The 18,313-nt window shown below is 26.6% G+C and overlaps 4 protein-coding genes across 10 annotated transcripts in view; 2 read left to right on the plus strand and 2 right to left on the minus strand.

Moving 5' to 3' along the window:
* The first annotated feature begins 86 nt into the window (after positions 1 to 86).
* LOC126895101 (THO complex subunit 4) lies at positions 87 to 4,304 on the plus strand. The gene is made up of 5 exons (XM_050666600.1): positions 87 to 550; positions 1,108 to 1,248; positions 3,593 to 3,740; positions 3,796 to 3,900; positions 3,959 to 4,304. Exons 1-5 carry the CDS (start codon positions 341 to 343, stop codon positions 4,120 to 4,122), a joined length of 768 nt encoding a protein of 255 aa, XP_050522557.1. The 5' UTR covers positions 87 to 340; the 3' UTR covers positions 4,123 to 4,304.
* A 1,179-nt stretch (positions 4,305 to 5,483) lies between these two features.
* On the minus strand, positions 5,484 to 7,087 carry LOC126895102 (ubiquitin-conjugating enzyme E2 S). The gene is made up of 5 exons (XM_050666601.1): positions 6,893 to 7,087; positions 6,686 to 6,833; positions 6,429 to 6,619; positions 6,233 to 6,361; positions 5,484 to 5,639 (listed from the first exon to the last, which is right to left on the minus strand). The coding sequence occupies exons 1-5, from the start codon at positions 6,899 to 6,901 to the stop codon at positions 5,505 to 5,507; spliced, it is 612 nt and encodes a 203-aa protein (XP_050522558.1). The 5' UTR covers positions 6,902 to 7,087; the 3' UTR covers positions 5,484 to 5,504.
* A 256-nt stretch (positions 7,088 to 7,343) lies between these two features.
* Positions 7,344 to 16,305, plus strand: LOC126895094 (zinc finger protein 569). 2 transcript variants are annotated; one of them, XM_050666579.1, is made up of 11 exons: positions 7,344 to 7,535; positions 8,255 to 8,599; positions 8,660 to 8,862; positions 9,046 to 9,320; positions 9,998 to 10,463; positions 12,562 to 12,709; positions 12,958 to 13,184; positions 13,295 to 13,460; positions 13,519 to 13,701; positions 14,063 to 14,236; positions 14,422 to 16,305. In XM_050666579.1, the coding sequence occupies exons 2-11, from the start codon at positions 8,279 to 8,281 to the stop codon at positions 15,295 to 15,297; spliced, it is 3,039 nt and encodes a 1,012-aa protein (XP_050522536.1). In that variant the 5' UTR covers positions 7,344 to 7,535; positions 8,255 to 8,278; the 3' UTR covers positions 15,298 to 16,305. The 2 variants fall into 2 exon arrangements, with proteins under 2 accessions (XP_050522536.1, XP_050522537.1); XM_050666580.1 differs by lacking the exon at positions 7,344 to 7,535 and adding an exon at positions 7,694 to 7,854.
* The window catches only part of LOC126895099 (somatostatin receptor type 5-like), a 116,645-nt gene continuing 114,154 nt past the window's right edge, over positions 15,823 to 18,313 (minus strand). For all 6 annotated transcript variants that reach the window (XM_050666596.1, XM_050666592.1, XM_050666593.1 and 3 more), the window contains one exon: positions 15,823 to 18,193. In XM_050666596.1, the coding sequence (XP_050522553.1) occupies positions 17,615 to 18,193 (579 nt within the window). In that variant the 3' untranslated portion in view covers positions 15,823 to 17,614. The remainder of the gene's footprint in view (positions 18,194 to 18,313) is intronic.

Below are 18,313 nucleotides of genomic sequence, written 5' to 3' on the forward strand. Positions count from 1 at the left end.
TTAAAAGTTGTTTACATTGACTGAACAGCCTGTATAAAATGAGCGTAGGTACCATATTTTAGTCACCATATTTCGTAGCATCAATCGTTCAATTAAATAGTCGTCTCTGAATCCGTTTCCGTTAACATTGCGGCTCATCTCATTCCTCATTACGGCCATTTTGTTGAAAATCTGTGCACGTTGTAGCGTGGTTACCTTAGTGTTGTTATTTATTTTTCATACTTTTGCTGAAATATTACATTTGTAGCTGTCCAACTATTTGTCTTATATTGAAAATATTCTTATTAGCTTACGTTACGTTGTAAATTCTTTCTTTATTTAATAACGCACATTTGTGAACATGGATGTCAGCTTAGACGAACTTATAAAGACAAAAAGGTCGTCTTCTCGTGGTGGTGGCCGTCGTGGTGGTGGTCGACAAGGTTCCAGAGGCGGTAATGCCAAACGTGGCGGCGGATCCAATTTTCGTTCAAATGGAAATGGTGGAGGCCCTATGCGTAGAGGAAGACCCATTGCAAGGCGTTCAAATGGGTTTTCACCATATACAAAGGTAAACTATTACTTCTAAAGTAGCTATGGGTTTATATTCACTCCGCATTACATAATTGACATATTTGAGATTTATCGTATTTGTTTTAAATAATGATAGTTCTAATAAGTTGTTTTTAGTTCGAAGAATTTAAGTTCCTTAATATGTTATGATAATTTTATTTGATAACTAATAAGGAATATTTTTTTATTTCATTTTCTTACAACTTCTATTAGTTTTAGGTTGTTTAATTAATTTCATCAGTTTTCTACTTAATATTATATTTTTTAATAAACTTAATTTACCCATTTCTTAATTTGCCAGCTATTAAGCCTATATTTTTATTATGATTATTAAATATTACATTTTAACATCTTTTGAAAAGCTAGGCTTTTGATAAAGAGAATGGGAATTCTACATAGCTAAGCGCTACCGTCCATTTTCCTGACTAAGAAGACTGCATCTATTTCAGCATTCTGTTTCTCATTTTTAACATACCATTGAATACAAAATTTGTACATTTACATTTATATTTTTTGATTAATTTTCATGTTCAATATTGTTTGAATTAATTTTAGGGTGACGTTAATGCATCATGGACTCATGATATGTATGAAGGACCAAAAAGGCAAAATGTAAGAGGTGGACTTTCAACTACAAATATACATAAAATAGTTATTTCAAACTTGGACTTTGGAGTTACTTCTACTGATATACAGGTTTGATTATTAGATAGTTAAGACTTATTGTAATATGCTTATATCTATTAGAGTTTTTCTTATTTTTTCCCAAAAATGTTGTGCAATAATGACTAATACATTTTTGCCTTAGCTTAATTAATGGTAGCTTGTTGAGAAAAAGGCAATATTAATATTTCATGTTTTAAAATCACTATTTTATCATTAGAAGAGTTAGTCTTTCATTGACGAAAAATGGTAAAAAAAGTTAAACAATATAAATGTCATAAAATCCAAGAAATTTTATATAATTCTCAAATCTACATCTAGTAATGGATTTTAATATATTTAGTATAAAAATAGTTTTTCTAAAATTATAAATAAATTTACTTTAGGAAAAATCTATTTTAGAAATATATATATTGGAATTTTAAAGTATTTAAAAAATTAAAATTATTTACTTTTATTTATTTGCAGAATATTTGATTTGTGTAGATAACAGTAATTTTTTAAGTTATATTACCTAATTGTATTATTTATTAACTTGTGGTGTATTAAAAAAAAAAATCCTGTAGTATTATTATAAATAAATACAAAAACATTATTTTTCCAGGCATCTTCAGCCGATGGCAGCTTGAAGATACCTAGATAGAATGTTCATCACATTTTAATTCTGCTAACAGTGCAAGGCTTGGGTTACATTTGTGCCAATGGCTGTCCAGAATACTTCCCCATGGATAATGTTTTCTCTATAAATTCCATACCTGGCTACTCAAGATAAATTGTTTACAATTTATTTGGTTGTAACCATTATTTTTATGATATTAGAAGTCTTGCCTATTGAATTCGATCCCAATGAAAATAGTCTTCATTAGTTGAAAATAAATGTGACATTTTATATTAAGATATACAAATTTGAGCTGATCAGAATTTTGCTTGACTATTTAATGATCACATGTTAAATGATTGAATCTCTAAGGGATTGATTGATTAATTGGCAATGAAAGATTTATTGGTTAATATTTAATATGTTGTCTTTCACATAGTGTTTTTCTCAGGTACATATAGTAGTATTTAATAAAATACAAGTGTATTTTAATATACGTGTGGTTGTAATAAGTTAAAAGCATTGAATACATTTGACTTAATTATATTCTCTTAAGTTAATTTATCATGGATCTACATCTTTAATATACCATACAGTTATTGAGAAAGAAGAAATATTTTTTTATCTACATCGTCATTAATAATATTGCTACATCTTTAAAAGTGTTATACAGTATAAAAAGAAAAAAACATTTTATCTACATCATATATATTAAATAATGGAGCTACATCTTTAAAATGAACATATTTTAATTACTATTATTCCAATTAATATCTATTATAATTAAGAAGATTATAAATATATTTTCAAATGTAAGCTGAGTAACATATTCCACACTTAAGATATACCTGTAAAAACATATTTATATGTATATATATACATTTATGCTCTAAATTAGGCCAACTTACTGTTTTTAAGATTTCATAATCTCTCATTTGAAAAAGCTTCTGTCTTAAATATTTATGAGTAATTTTTTATTTTGCTGTCAATATAGAGGTGTTAACTTTAAATGAGTATTTTTTATTTTACTTATTTAAGTTAACAATAAAGGTGATTTTAAAAAAAAGATTATTTTTGGTCTTTATATGAGAATATTGTTGGTGGTATACATTGTTATTGTTTGAAATATTTTGCACTTATATTACTACTGATCAATGGATAAATATTTAATATATCAAATAAAGTCTTGGAACGTGCTTACAGTAGTTCATTGAAACATAAAGGATTAGTCAAGAAATCAAGGAAAATATGGTATCAACAATCATCAAAACTTAATACAATTTAGAATCGTTAAATACTCTTTTATTCAAAACTTGTTTACTACATACCGTTACTAATAAAAAAGCATGAAAGGAAAAAATTGTTCTTTACTAAAGTACAATTTTTTTTAATTTGGTTTGTCAAAAAATACTAAATTGATAGTTATTTGAACAAGTGATTATTTTATCAAATTCATGGATATGTTTTCATAATCAATAAACACTACATCTCAAATAATTAAATTCAAAAATTATTCTTGGAATTGCTGTATCAACGAATCCTAAATCAACATATTTTTCTTCTACTGCAGATATTCAACTATATGTCTAACCATAAATATGTTTTAATCAAGTAATATTTGTACCATTGATTTGTTTCTTAATTTTTGGAATTTTTAAAATAATTCAATTATCGTTGTTTTTGTGAATTGGGTTTTTGGTGAAATGGTATTTATGCAAATATCTTTCATATAGTTCATTTTTATGGACTTAATATACTAATCAATTTTCTATATTTCAGGAATTATTTGATGAATTTGGACCTCTAAAAACAGCGACTGTACATTATGATCGATCCGGTAGATCCTTAGGTACAGCTGATGTTGTTTTTGATAGTAAAAATGCAGCATTAAAAGCAGTTCGCCAATATAACAATGTTCCACTTGATGGTAATTATAGGTCTCAATTATATCTTAAGATTTCATATTAATAAATTATTTTTAGGTCGACCAATGAAAATTGAACTTGCCACTGATTTATCAACAGTTGCTACTCTTGCTACTCGTCTTAGTAGACCACCCACCTTGCCAACACGTGTAAATCGTGGAGGTATGTATTTGAAATGTTAGAACTTGATTTAATTTTAGACTCAATATATCTTTTGTAGGTTTTCGTGGTAATCGAGGAGGTGCAAGGGGTGGACGAAATAACCAGAGAAATTCTAGAGGACGTGGTGGTAGAGGTGGTGGCAGAGGAAATGAAAAGAAGACTCCAAATAAAGATGAATTAGATGCACAACTTGACAGTTTTATTAAAAGCAAAAATAACTAATCACAGATAATTTATGTACCATAGTATTTTGTTCTATTTAATAACTAATTTTAAGGATATTAGTGTTTTTGACAATTTAAAAAGTTGTGTTAACTATCATTAGTTAAAAAACTAATATTGCTTTCTTTGTATTGTAATTAGAAAAATGAAGATATAATTATACAATTTTATAAGCAAACTTATCTACATTTATATAATTATTTGTATAATATTCTACTTATAGGTTTTTTTTATGACATTGGGATCTTTCATATATTAATAAATTTTTATGAAATTCCAATCTTTTTTTTTTCAACTGTAGTTACTCTTATATGTAAGAAAATATTTTCTTTTCTAATTAATTCTTAGGTATTTTTTAAATTTAAGATGTAGCTAGTTAGGAATTTTTTTTTTAAACATTTTAGATGATAATGTCAGTTAATTTTTGAATTAAAAGAAATTTAACATAGTAATATTTTTAGGTATCATTTTTTATTAAAAAAATATGTTTCATTGGAGAACATAATTTTTTATTTAAGGATAAAAAAAATTGAGTCCCCTAAAATTTCAATAAACAAATATAGAACAATTAAAATTTATATTTCATTTCATTGCATTTTAGAACTATTATTTATTTTTAAGTTCATTACAGTAGGTGAAATTGTAATTAGCTGCTAAGTATAAAGCTAAAAGGTTAAGAATTCAACTTTCCTAGCTAGTAGATATTTTGTTTTTCTCAATCATAAGATGTTCTTGTAAAAATGTTATCTTTGCCACTAAGAAGTATCAAGTGTAAATAGTATAATTTTTCAACCTAAAAGTATATGGATTTTTCCTTGAAGACACCGTTTTAGGAAAATTCTTTAATTACCGTTAGGTATAACTTGTCATATATAAGGTACATCTAATGAATTAGCTGATTAATTATGTAATATTATTTGTAAATAAATTTTGGTGAAGAGTATTAATTAAAATTATCTTATTCAATAATGTACTTGCCAACTGTAAATGTAAATAATTTCAAATGAAATGAAAAAATTTGTAACTTCATTTAAAGTTATACATATGTTATCTTATGTCTTGAAAAAATTATTTTATAAAGGTGAAGACAATTTTAGAAATGTACATGTATTTATATATATATATCTTTAATAAATTGAACTATTAAACATTATTTACAAGATAGGATACAATTTTGAAATTTGCATAACGCTTTGTTAGAAAATCAAAACTTTAAGCTATTAATACAAATCAAAAATGAAAAGTTAACTCTATTTTGGACATTTTATATAGTCAACAAATTGGATACCAAAAGAGCTATAAAGTAAATAGTAGTGACAAAATATTGTATAAAACATCACCCAAAATAATAATAAATAAAATCAATATAAAAAATAAGTTTATTAAAGTCTCTTTAAAGTTTTCTTTTTATCTTTGGATATCTTCTTTTTATCTAATAATGGTTTACTGCCAGCATGTTTTTTTGCCATTGGGCCATCACTAGAATCTTCACGACCTATTTTCATACTCTTTGGTACCTATAATAAACCATTAGTTGTTAATATATTAACAAATATTTATTTTTGATAATATAGTTGAGAATTAATTACATTTCTTATACTGAAAGGATATGGGAGATACCTATATAAAATAATAACTAAATAAGTTGAATTTTAGGTACAGCATATAAATGATACTTATATACTTGCCAGTAAAAAATATAAATGTTAAATATTTAGAAATCTAAAAGATACCCTTAACATGGAAATTTTAATACATATTATCAGATAGAGATTGTTTTTATGAAAAAGATAGTTAAGAATAGAAATTTCTCAGATTATTAAAATATTTCTTTTTTTAATATGCGGGTATAAAATTCAACTAAACTACCAATGAAAATAAAAACATTGATACCATAAAAAGCAATGAAATATGTTCAATAGAATTTATAGATCAAAAATGACATTTTACTTGATTTAAAATATTTAAAAAAGGCTCAGAGAATAATAAGTTTTAAAATATGTCAATGAGTTAAAATTTTAAAATTATAGAATGTTAAAAAACCAAAGAAAATTTTAGGTTCCAATTTCATTCAAATTTAAGTATGTGGTTGCTTATTCAAACAATTTACCTGAGCATGAATTTCTGTTATCATTTGTGCTCTTTGGAAATAATGTTCATATTCCTCTAACAATAATTTTCCAGCTTCTTCATTTAAAGCAGATTCAGGGTTAGGAACAATCAATAAACATTTAATAGTCTATAAAATAAACAGGTTTAGTCAACCAAGATCGCCAAAAATGTAATCTTGAATACAATATGCATACCAGTAGAATATGCTTGATACCCAAGTCAGATTTCCAATCTTTTTTAAGAGTATTAACACATATTTCTCCACTACTAGCAACATTTGGGTGGAATATTTTGGTAAGGAAATAGGCCTTAGGCGGTGTATGAGGAAAATCTTTACCTAGAACTAATTTTACATTGAAACGACCACCAGCATAAGGTGTGCCAGCTACCAGGAAAACAAAAATACATTTATCATCAATACTTGAATATTATTCAATTAATGAGTATTTACCTGGGCCATCAATAAATGCTTGAATATCAGTAACATCAGAATCATTAACAGCAATTCTTATTCCTTCTGGTGGATCTTTAATCAGTTCTTCTTGTTCTTTTACTATTCTTCGAATTGTTTGGGGTGAAAGATTTTCAACGTTAGAGATCTAAATATAATAAAAATAGTTAAGTTTATAAATTTATACAATATTGAAATTATACTTACAGAGCTCATTATAAAATTTCTTAAAATTAAGGTGGCAAACGATGAATTTTTAAAACAACTATTGAAGAAAACAACTAGGCAATGTTTACGTAAAGATACTGGACTAACTATATATAATATAATTCTCTAAGGTAAAATAATATCAGTATCACTTATAGATTTGGTTGTCACGTAAGAAATTGATGACAAAGGAAGCCATTTTAACGATTAACCCCCTCTACAGCTGAATACGCCAATAAGATTTTAAAAAGCTTAAATTTGAAAATAACGTATTTTCACAAAAAATCTTTATATAATTAATTAATACATTGTAATAACTAATTTTTTATTGAAATAATTTATTTATGGATGATTTATCATAATATTGTATACCCGTAACTTTTTACTAATAAAAAATACGGTAGGACAAAAAGTTGCACGTCTATTGTTTTCTATTCCATGAATTATACAAGTGAGTACATTATGTTATAATGTAATGATAGGGGGTGTAGTAGAGGAGGGAAATGGAATCTTGTGAATTGCATGTATAATGGCGTCGTATTGCTATTAAATGAAGATTTTTACATCAAACTTGTGTTCCGTGATTGAAAACAGTCAAGAATGACATCATTAATCATCATCCTGATGAACAGTGTTCCATTATGTGAGTATTTTAAAAGTTGCAAAAATTTATTAGGTTAGGGACAAAATTGTCAACCATAACATGTCCGCCATTTACATAAGGGGATAAGACGACCTTTCCCATGAATATTTTCTTTCTTTGCTTATTTGCTATGAGTAATACCAGAGATAATTGTTCACTTACTATTTAAAACATTAGATTCCAATTTTTATTAACTATCAAGGTTCGAAGTATTTTTCGTTAATCGTCTGAATTGAGTTAGGACATACGTCCTGTTATACAAAAACTAACCATAAAATATTAATTAATGGAGGAATAGGCAACTTTTTTTAGGTTATAGGTAATATTGTAATAATTATGAAAACAAAGTCGAACATATATTTATTTAAACATTAGACTCATCTACTATGATAAACTTTCAACTGTCATCTATTGAAGCAAAGCTTTTAAGCTTTATTTTTAATTATAGTTTGGGTAAAACTATGAATGCTTGCCAATTTCTATGTTTTTCCTTCAAATTAAATTTTTATATTAGGAAAAATAGATTTTGTTGTTATTTTTACTCAAAAATATTGAAGATTTTATTACTATTTTGATTTGATGTTTATTTGAATTATTGAAATTTGATTTATATATTTGTTTGATTATTGTTAATTATTTGATTAATCACCGAAATTTGGAAATAAACTACTCATTAGCTAATTATAATTATGCATAGTTCAGACTTATTTAATTTTTAGATCTTTCTTTTCTGTGTTAAAAATATGGACACTGACTTTGTGGAAGAGATTGTATCCATTCATTCTGATAGCCAAACACTAGATTTTGCTAGAGATGATACTGTTTTATATTCAAATAATATTGATGACCCTAAAATGAAGACTGAGTATTTTAATGAAGATGATATTGAATCTATGTCATCTAATAATTGTCTTGTGCAGACTATTGAGTCTTCATATTTAACTAACAGTGATAATCGCAAAAGTGAACTCAACAATATGACTAGGGCTGTTATGGAGTCTGTACCATATGCAGATGGATTACAATATTTGGCTGCCATATCTTCTTTCAGTGATAATTTTAAGGTACACGACTCTTTATTGAAATATTTATACCAATATCTTTTAAATATTTTACATATTTAGGATTCTCGTCAAGGATTGCAAGCTAAAGAAGTAATGAATACTGGTGATTTATTTGAATCAAGTGATGAAGAAGTCCAACAAATGAGTCAAGAAGAATTTCAAGAATATTTTGATGTTCAAGAAGAAGTTGTTGTTCAAGAATGCCCAGAACAAGAGATTATTACTCAAAGTTGGGATGTCAATCGAACTACTAGTGTTAATAAGTACATTATTTTTTTAAATATTGATTATAGAAATACATAATTTTTATATTAGAAATTTGATAAAAATTATATTTCTAATCTAAAAAGTATGTATTTTTTTATTTCAATTAGTCCAAAGTTAGAATATTGTGAGTGATTTGTTAATATCATAAAATTAATTTGATTTTTGATTTTTCACACTAGTGTAATTGATTCAAATGTTGAATGCATGTCTGCTAATGAAGATATTGATATACCAATTCCAGAAGGAGAGGAAGCATCATCTTCTGTTAATCCTTATCCATGTGATTTTTGTAGTAGACGATTCAATAGAAAATCTCACCTTATGAATCATATGGTAACACATCAGTCTGAACGTCCTTTTTGTTGTGCATTATGTGGAGTTCGTTATCGTCGTAAATGTGATTTGGCTAATCACATGAAAATACACATTGGTCCTGGAAATATATCTGATAATGGTAATGTTTTGCAAAATACATTACTAAACAATTAAGTGAAGTATCTTACAATGTAAAGCCAATTTTTGAAGTTTTAATTTATAAATTTGATTTGGATCTAAGAAATTTAAGGATTTTTATTATACTACTTAACATTTTTGTAGCACTTTTTGTAAAAAGTTGAAAATAGGTAATATTTTTCATAAATATTTTCAGATATTACTACAATTGTAAATACTGAAATAAACACAAATTTGAGTAGTTTTATATTTTAGGATATGGTACAAATTTTTGTTTATAATTTTTTGATATAGAGTAATGAATATTACTGTTGTTTCAATGTTAAATAGTATTGAAATGTATTAAAGAGAATAAATATATGAAATTAAAAAAAAAAAAAATTACACAGTATATCTATTATTTTTAAAATTACTATATTGTAATTTTTTTTAGTACAATTTTATTCTAAAATATTCAAAATGGATACATTTTCTAAAAATTATAGTATGCTACTAAATCTAGTAGTCTATTTTAGGTAATACATCAACTTTAATTAAATGTATCATGACATTGTTTAAGATGTTTAAGTATTAAAAAAAAAGTTATATGTATTCATATTTTATTTTTGCTATGTTGTCATAATTAAATAAAATGCTCCATATTTAATGATTAATAATTATTTTTTGTATTGATTTTAGAAAATCAAGATACATCGGTGACTAAAGTAATGAATAAATTAATGTATATGGATCCAGTAAATAGACGTAGTGTAACACCTGGAGAGGAATCTGGAACATTAGAAAGTATTAATCAAGAACAAAGTTCTAAAAATCGTGGACGTGGTCGTGGAAGAGGTCGAGGTCGAGGAAAAGGACGCCCAATCAAAGATCGTTTACTTACACTAGGTTGGAATTCAGAATTATATTCTAAGCCACATACTTGCAACCCTTGTGGAATATCATTTACTCGCGAAAAAGCTCTTCTTAATCATGCACGTCTTCATCACATTGATGATGGTGTTAATATAATTACCACACAAAAATCAAATTCAGATAATTATGAACTAACAATATTATCTAACAAGAAAAGTAGTGACATAACATATCCATGTGATTCTTGTGGGGAAAATTTTGACAGATTTGATTTCTTAAAACGACATCAAAGGTAAATTTTTTTGTTTTAATAGACGAGATTAAAATTATGGCCTCTTAAAAAATCATACCTGAACCAATAAAAACTTTTAAAGTATGATTTTTATCAAAACTAATTTAAAACTTTCACTTATTATTTGGATTAAATAAGGCACCGGCGTGAATCTGATCTATCTGACATATCATTGTTGTTAATGCAATACCATGTAACTCATGAATTTTTTTTTTTTTTGATTGTGTGCATGTGACATTAAAAATGTTGAAATTGTTATTGATTTTGTGTGTTGCATATCTCCAAATAAAAATACAAGTTAATTATTGCCGTTTAAAAAGTAATATCTTGTGGTTCTAGACATTGTAAAAATTTTGATTAAAATTTCATTGCGCATTGCATTGACAATAACGATATCGCATAACTTTTAAGTCAATTAATATTAAACACCAATTTTTTTAAGCAATAATTATTTTAAAAAATTAGTATGAAATACATATATTTTTTTAGTTTTTCAACTTAAAGATTGTTTTTTACTAAATATTTTAGCTTTGATGCAAAGCTGAGAAGGTATTAATTTTATCATAATGTGTGTTTTTTTTAAATTTCCTCAAGTCTACAAAGATCATATAATTGATTTTTTTACCTCTCAGTTTGCTTTTCGAGTATTATCTTTAATAATAATTTTCCTCCTAGCTTCCCTAGTTTCTTCTTGTCTATTTATAAACTTATTTAACCTTTTGCTTATAATTATTGTTAGTTAAGCTGTATGTGATATCAAGCTTATGTTCCTAAACATTTCTCACTGATTAGTTTAAGGTTTTTGGTAAGATAATTAATTTGCTACTACCAAAATCTTTGGAATATTCCTAGTCTTGAATATTTCACCTAATAATACAGAGTTATTTTTATTTCATCTCTTGTCTCTATTAAGAAAATGCTGTATTTAATTATCTGTGTCAGAGGCTATGTTTTTCTTCATTGTTTTGAGTGAGTCTTCAAATTTTGATTTAATAATTCCTACGTTTGTATTTGAGTTAAAGGTACAATCGCTTAGATTTGTTATGAGTGATTTGGTATTTTTTCTTCTCTATTTTAGTTTCGATGTGAAGCTGACAAGGTATTAATTTTACAATGATGTGTCTTTTTTTTGTGTGTCTGTTGCGACTTTTTCTCAGATCTCACTGGACCGATTTTGATGAACAATATGTCGAAAGATCACAAATTGTATCTAGTTGAAGACATTACCCATAAAAATTGAAAAAAATTCCCTTGTTCTTGGTAAATGGGATGAACAGTTGCCGAATCGGTAACATTTGTGTCTTTTACGGTTAGGGTACCAGGTTCAAATCCGCCTGTGGCCATTAATATTTTGCATTTTTTTTAAATTAGAAAATGATTTTAATCACTGTCAGATTAAATCTATACTGGATCCAACTATGCCACGTCCCCACTGTGCTGGGTTGTGTTTTTTCTGTTTATTCCTTCCATCTATTGACTATTGTATTTTGTCTATCATTAAATTTCTCACTTAATTTTTTATATGTGCTAATATTATATTTTGTATTATATATTCCTAAAAAAAAATAAAAATATTCATATCAAGGATCACTAATAAGGATAGAAACAATATATCAATATAAAAATAGAATTTAAAATATTGATATTTTGATTCTATCACAATATTTTATGACCAATATATCACTATCATCAATATCTTATCTCGGATATCATAATATAAGATTATCACTTATTTATACTTGTTTTTATTTAAAAATTATGTTTTATTTTAATTTTACTGTATAGTTCTTATATAATAATTTTATTTTAAATATAACAATATTTTGTTATGTTTTTTAATATTATAAATTATTTTTATTTCGAAGACAAATAAAGTTGTTTTTATTAGTAATATGTCTAATCAAACAATTTCAATAATTAAATAATTAGTAATAAAGACATTCTGATAATCAGTATAATTGAATTAAAATTTTACTAATCTCTCTCACGTTTTTACTTGTTGCTTATGTTTGTCATAAAATATTGTGTAAAACTAATAAAAAATTGTTTTGATAATAATCACCTAAATAATATCTAAATTATTTTAAATTATTTTCAGGCAGCATATGAAAAAAGAAGTTGGAAATAGTGAAGAAGAAGTGTATGAAGAAGCTCATATGTGCATACATTGTGGAATGTTTTTTAAATCCATGAATGAACTGGAAACTCACACAGAACAACACTTAATTCCTACAAATATCCCTGAGGTAACATTTAAAAATATATATTTTACTTCAAATAAGTTATATTTTTATTAGTGAGTTAAACTATAGATAATTTTGTACCAATTTTTAACATTGAGTTTTTAATTTTTAAAATACATTTAAATTTCTAATAATTTATTTAGTACACATAAAATCACATAATTTTATTCTTTTTTTTTTTTATAAAAAAAAAATCTTTTTTTTAAATCAAAGCAAAGTAAAATTAATTACTTAAAAATTTTGGGTTTTAGAAATCAAAATGTTTAGCTTGTGGTGAAACATTTGATAGTACTGATGAACTATCAGATCATGTAGCTCAAATGCATACTGATACATTACCTGACAATTCTTGTAAATTATGTGGGAAGCAATGTAAAGATGATAAAGCTCTTCAAAAACATTTAATGATCCATGATACATCAGATAATAAATGTATAATATGTGGAAAAAGGTTTCATTCTCGAGCACGTCTTAAAAGGTTACTATTATTTTTAGTTTCATATATGTATCTAATAGCTTATAACTATTTACAGAAAAACTAATTTTTATAGAATTTGTTCAAAAATAAAAAAATATAATATTTTTTAGACACATGATAACTCATCGCGAAAAAGGTGTTATGTGTGATATTTGTGGAGAAGAAGTTGCTGATAAAAGATCATTAATCAATCATAAAGCAAGTCATGCCAATACTATAAATGTTTCAAGAAACTCTACGACAGAAAAAGTATTTCCTTGTACAAGCTGTGGCAAAGTAAATGTTGAGCTAATGATAAATATGATTTTTTTATTAATAGGTGTATTATTATTAGGTTTTTGGCTCAAGGTCTTCTCAGCAAATTCATATTCGAATACATACCGGAGAAAGACCTTATGGTTGTAGATATTGTAATAAAGCATTTGCTGATGGTGGAACCCTTAGAAAACACGAAAGGATACATACTGGCGAAAAGCCATATGTTTGTCCAGTTTGCCCTAAAGCATTCAATCAAAGAGTAGGTTATTGAGTTTCAATTCTTAAAATATTTATTGTTAGTAAAATTAACATATTAAATAAATTAAATAAAATAAGACATTTTTTATAACACTAGATAACTATTTCACTCACACATTTTCTTTAAAATTAAAATAAATACTCAAAATTTAATCAATTTGGTTTATTAGCTACTAAAAATAATGAGTTAGATTATCAAAAAATCACAGATTGATATTTTGATTCCAAGACATAATTTTCTTATTTGAGCTGTTTAGATTTTTAATTCTTTAATATTAGTATTTAGTTTCTTTGATATGAAGTTAAGTATAAATAAATATTTCAATTCATTATTCAAAATAAAAAGTTTATTATAATATTAGGTTGTTCTAAGAGAACACATTAGAGCCCATCATGCTGGTACTGAAGCTCGAGGAGGACAAGTAAATTTTTATGAGTGTAAAGTATGTGGCTATCTATTTCGATCATCAATAGAACTTTGTTCTCATCTAGTACAACACAGTGATGAAAACACCGCTAAATCTAGAGTTGTACCTGTAAGTGCAATTGTTAAATTATTAAAATTTGTATGTTATAAATAATTATCTCAATTATAATTATAGAGTATTTCCTCACAAATTAGTAAGGAAATACTCTAAGTTTATTAGAAAAAAATTGTGAAATTAAATAACTGTAAAAGTCTTATTTATTGTTTGCTGATAGTTATATAATATGGTTATAGGTGGGACCTCGCAAGTATAAACGTCGTAGTAAATTAGGAAATCGAAAAGATACATGGTGTTTGGTTGAAAAAGTATTTACAGTAATGTCTGGTCAGTCAGATACTGAGAGTTGTGAAGATGAACCTATGCCTACAGTAGAAGAAAACGCTGTACAATCAATATTAGATGAAGATATGGTATATAAACCACAAACTGTAACAAGTCCTAGCAAGTCTTCTGTAAAAACATATAAAATTGTTAATGGTAAATTAGTTAAAAGTGATCAAAAAGCATCTAAAGTAACATCATATACTCCTAAATATGTTAATAATAAATCAGAATCTTCCCCCAAAAAACAAAGTTTTGTACTTAGAGAAGGAGAATGTACTAGGACTTGTCCAACAGTTATTTTTTACTCTTCAAGATCTGACTCTGCAGCAAATGATTCTTCATTAGGTGAAGAATCTAAAGAAAACGATAATCCTGAAGATCCTGAGGATCAAATATCTGTTGAAGACATGGATTTAACAAATGTTAAAATGGAACTACTTGAAGAACAATCAGATTTTGAAACTCAAGATTATGATAGTGTTTGTAACATGGAATATGATGATCAAGGTCATGTAGAATATTATATTCATGATAATACTGAGTTTGATACTCAAGAAAATGTTAAACTGGAGCCTATAACAAATGAATCCTTAATTGAGACAGAATTAGTATTTGAAACTGATTATGTGGAGGAAGTTGGAGCTAATATTGAATTGAGTACAGAAGAATTGCCTCCAACATTATCTATTTCTCTTGCTGAATCTATCACTTGTGATATATGCGATGAATTATTTGAAGATAGAAAAGAACTAATGAAACATATTCAAACTATGCATATTGGATGAGCTTGAAATATGTAGATAATGTATTATTATCTTGTAAAATTTGTTGTCTTTTTTTTTTTTTAACATACATATTTTTATTTGTAGAATCTTGTTTTCCTGGTACATTACTCTGTGTTCTAATTTAAACTAAAATTGCTATGCTTAATGAATCAAAATATCATTTTGAAAAAGTAAATTGGATCATAATGTTACCATTAGAAATTAATATTTTGTGTTTGCATACGTTGTATACAATTTTCTTCTACTATCTCTTTTAACATTATTTTAATTTTTTTTAAATTTAAGTAGTAAAAATGAATATTTTTGTTCGTTATAATTCATTTCATCATTTAATATGTTGTATAAAGAATGTAGTTGTAGTTGAAAACCAAACTTATAATTTTATTTTCTAAACTATTTTGCTCTTGACATTTGGAGTTGCATGAATTGTAATTAGTCATATAATATATATAATAAAAATTCATCTTTTTTATTACAAATTTTCTTGATTTGTATTTCATTAAATAGTTTATTGTTTTAACATAAAACATTTTTAATTTATTGGAACACAGAAGCTATAAGTATTTTTTTTATGTAAAACTAATAATTGATCTAAAATTCATTTAAAACTAATTATAATGCTTAACACTTGTACCAAAAACATTTTATAGTGTAATACAGAAATAAAACTTCTCTTATACCTAGCTGTATTTTTACACAGATATATTACTATTGGTAAATATTTACTAGTAAGAATGTATATCTGTGTTATTTTTGTATATATAACAAATATTAATTAACAATTCGTTAGTATTAAAATTTACAAATCAAGTCCTCTGATATGTTGAAAGTTGAGTTGTTAAAGTTTTGATAGAGGTGTAAATATATGTTGTAATTGTAAATATAAACATTTTTAATATATAAATACTTATAAACATGTAAATTGATACAATTAGTTTTTATTATTATTTTTTTAAATTATATATTTTAATTTTTAACATTAAATCATGCATCTTTGCATTAAAATGATTATTGACTATGTTTATTATATTTAATGATTAAATAATATCAATAGATAATATATAATGTACAAAATTGAATTGGTGGTCCGCCAATTAGTTAATATTTATAGTGATAAAGTCTTAATTTTGATTGAACATCTGGCAAAAAGTATTTTGTGAATCATTTTTAGTAATATTTACTTTAGACATATTGGAATAACATGCCTTATTATTAAACGTTAACATTGTTGACCATTTATAAAGTATTTAGTTGTGTATGTCAATATTACAAAGTTTACTTACAAATGTACAAACAATTTTACATAATAACGGTCCATGTACATCTTTGAACATATAATAATGTATTGAATGAAAGTTGTTGGTAATATTAATTAGTTATTGAGTCATTAAAATCATTTTATAATTAATATGATTTTTCATTTAAAAGTTTTAATAGACCTTAACATTACTCTAGTTATTGCTCTTTCTTCTAATTTAGTGAATAATAGTGTTCATAATTATTAATTCATTAATATTTTATTCCCTATTTGTGGAGATTAATATATTTCAATCAATTTAACATTTGAACGATTATTAAACATTGCGTAGAACTAATTAGTCCTATGTAATATTTGGTAATATAATTTTTATATATTTAACAATGTCGTCGTTAGTAGTGAATTTATATTTATAAATATGAAAATGTTTGATTGACGACTTTTTATTTCTAATTCAAAATTTAGTTTTTAAAACACGAATTTGGTTTAATAAATAATTACAGCAAGAACGTAAAATCTAGCGTAATTAATTATAAAACTGATGTACTTTTAAGTAATTTTTTACGCAGAGATATTTGTAAGGTAATAACTAATTAGTATCCGGGATTGAAAAATTAATATTTTTTAAAACGATCTTGTGTTTTTTTTCTTCGAGTTTTAAAACCGTTTTTCTGAGGAATATATTTGATTAATTCCATTGAGTAGTTAAACTATTTAAAAATATTAATCATGAACATTCATATCACATCGATTGTCTTAGAAGAAAGAGCGGTTATGGCACACTCGAGCTAACTGGAAACGCACAGTGTCGGCGAGAAAACGAGGACAAAGGGAGAAAATAACACGACAGTTACGAGGTACGCAACTATCAGTCCGAACTGCGCAACGAGTTGGAGACATCAGCTCAAAACTGGACACGTCTGTGAACAACGGGACAATACATGAAACACGTCCAACAATATATAATGGTAACAAAAGAAAAACCCGATAACAGTAACGTGGTGTCAGAGTAAAGTGCCGTTTATTCCGGACGACCAACTGCGGCGGCAATGACGGAAATTACAGCTGGGCGGGCGGCACGTTGTCGTTGCACGTCGATCGAGAAGTCATAGTGAGCGCCGTGGACGTATTTTCTTTACTGACCAGTTCGGCGTGACTGCACACCAACGGACCCGTCTCGCCGCAGAAACCGGGCTCGTCGTCCCGGCCACTGCACACGCCGGTGCCCGTCTCGATCGCCTGACACAGAATGGTGGTGGCCCTGCCGGTCCTCAGCCGTTCCGAACCGCCTCGATTCCTACGCGGGAACGTGCTGTTCTCTTGGTGCAGGCCCGCGTTTACATCCTTGCCAGCGGCACACGTGCATGCCTTCAGGAAGCTCTTTTTGAAGTTGTCGCTGAGAAATGCATACAGAATTGGATTCATGGCCGAATTACTATAACTCAAGCACCCGGCTAACAGAAAAATGGTGATTACTATGTTGGACTGACATTGTTTGGGCGGTGTGAATATCAACGCCACCTGAGTGATCCAATACGGCAACCAACACAACACGTACACCGTGATGACTGTCAGTACCAATTTGGTGACTTTTCTATGCGATTTCTTTTTCTCCTTCGACTTATTAATTGGACCCACCTGAACAAAAAAACCATGTTATTATTATTTTTTAACAATACGAGCTCGCATCATAAACATAGAGTAAACATGCTAGTTGAACGTCAAAAAAAGTTGGCACGTTGAAGATTTATATTGTTT

This window comes from Daktulosphaira vitifoliae, unplaced genomic scaffold (assembly GCF_025091365.1).
Source record: "Daktulosphaira vitifoliae isolate Bord-2020 unplaced genomic scaffold, ASM2509136v1 Scaffold_1, whole genome shotgun sequence".
NCBI lineage: Eukaryota > Metazoa > Arthropoda > Insecta > Hemiptera > Phylloxeridae > Daktulosphaira > Daktulosphaira vitifoliae.

Excerpts from the sequence above, each read along its gene's own strand:
- LOC126895094 (XM_050666579.1), top strand. The coding sequence starts at position 8,279 with ATGGACACTGACTTTGTGGAAGAGATTGTATCCATTCATTCTGATAGC. Across the intron at positions 8,863-9,045 it reads CGAACTACTAGTGTTAATAA|TGTAATTGATTCAAATGTTG; the intron begins GTACATTATTTT and ends TTTTCACACTAG. Across the intron at positions 14,237-14,421 it reads CTAAATCTAGAGTTGTACCT|GTGGGACCTCGCAAGTATAA; the intron begins GTAAGTGCAATT and ends ATATGGTTATAG.
- LOC126895101 (XM_050666600.1), top strand. The coding sequence starts at position 341 with ATGGATGTCAGCTTAGACGAACTTATAAAGACAAAAAGGTCGTCTTCT. Across the intron at positions 1,249-3,592 it reads TTACTTCTACTGATATACAG|GAATTATTTGATGAATTTGG; the intron begins GTTTGATTATTA and ends TCTATATTTCAG. Across the intron at positions 3,741-3,795 it reads TAACAATGTTCCACTTGATG|GTCGACCAATGAAAATTGAA; the intron begins GTAATTATAGGT and ends AATTATTTTTAG.
- LOC126895102 (XM_050666601.1), bottom strand. Across the intron at positions 6,620-6,685 it reads AGCATTTATTGATGGCCCAG|CTGGCACACCTTATGCTGGT; the intron begins GTAAATACTCAT and ends TTTTCCTGGTAG. Across the intron at positions 6,362-6,428 it reads GTATCAAGCATATTCTACTG|ACTATTAAATGTTTATTGAT; the intron begins GTATGCATATTG and ends TTTATTTTATAG.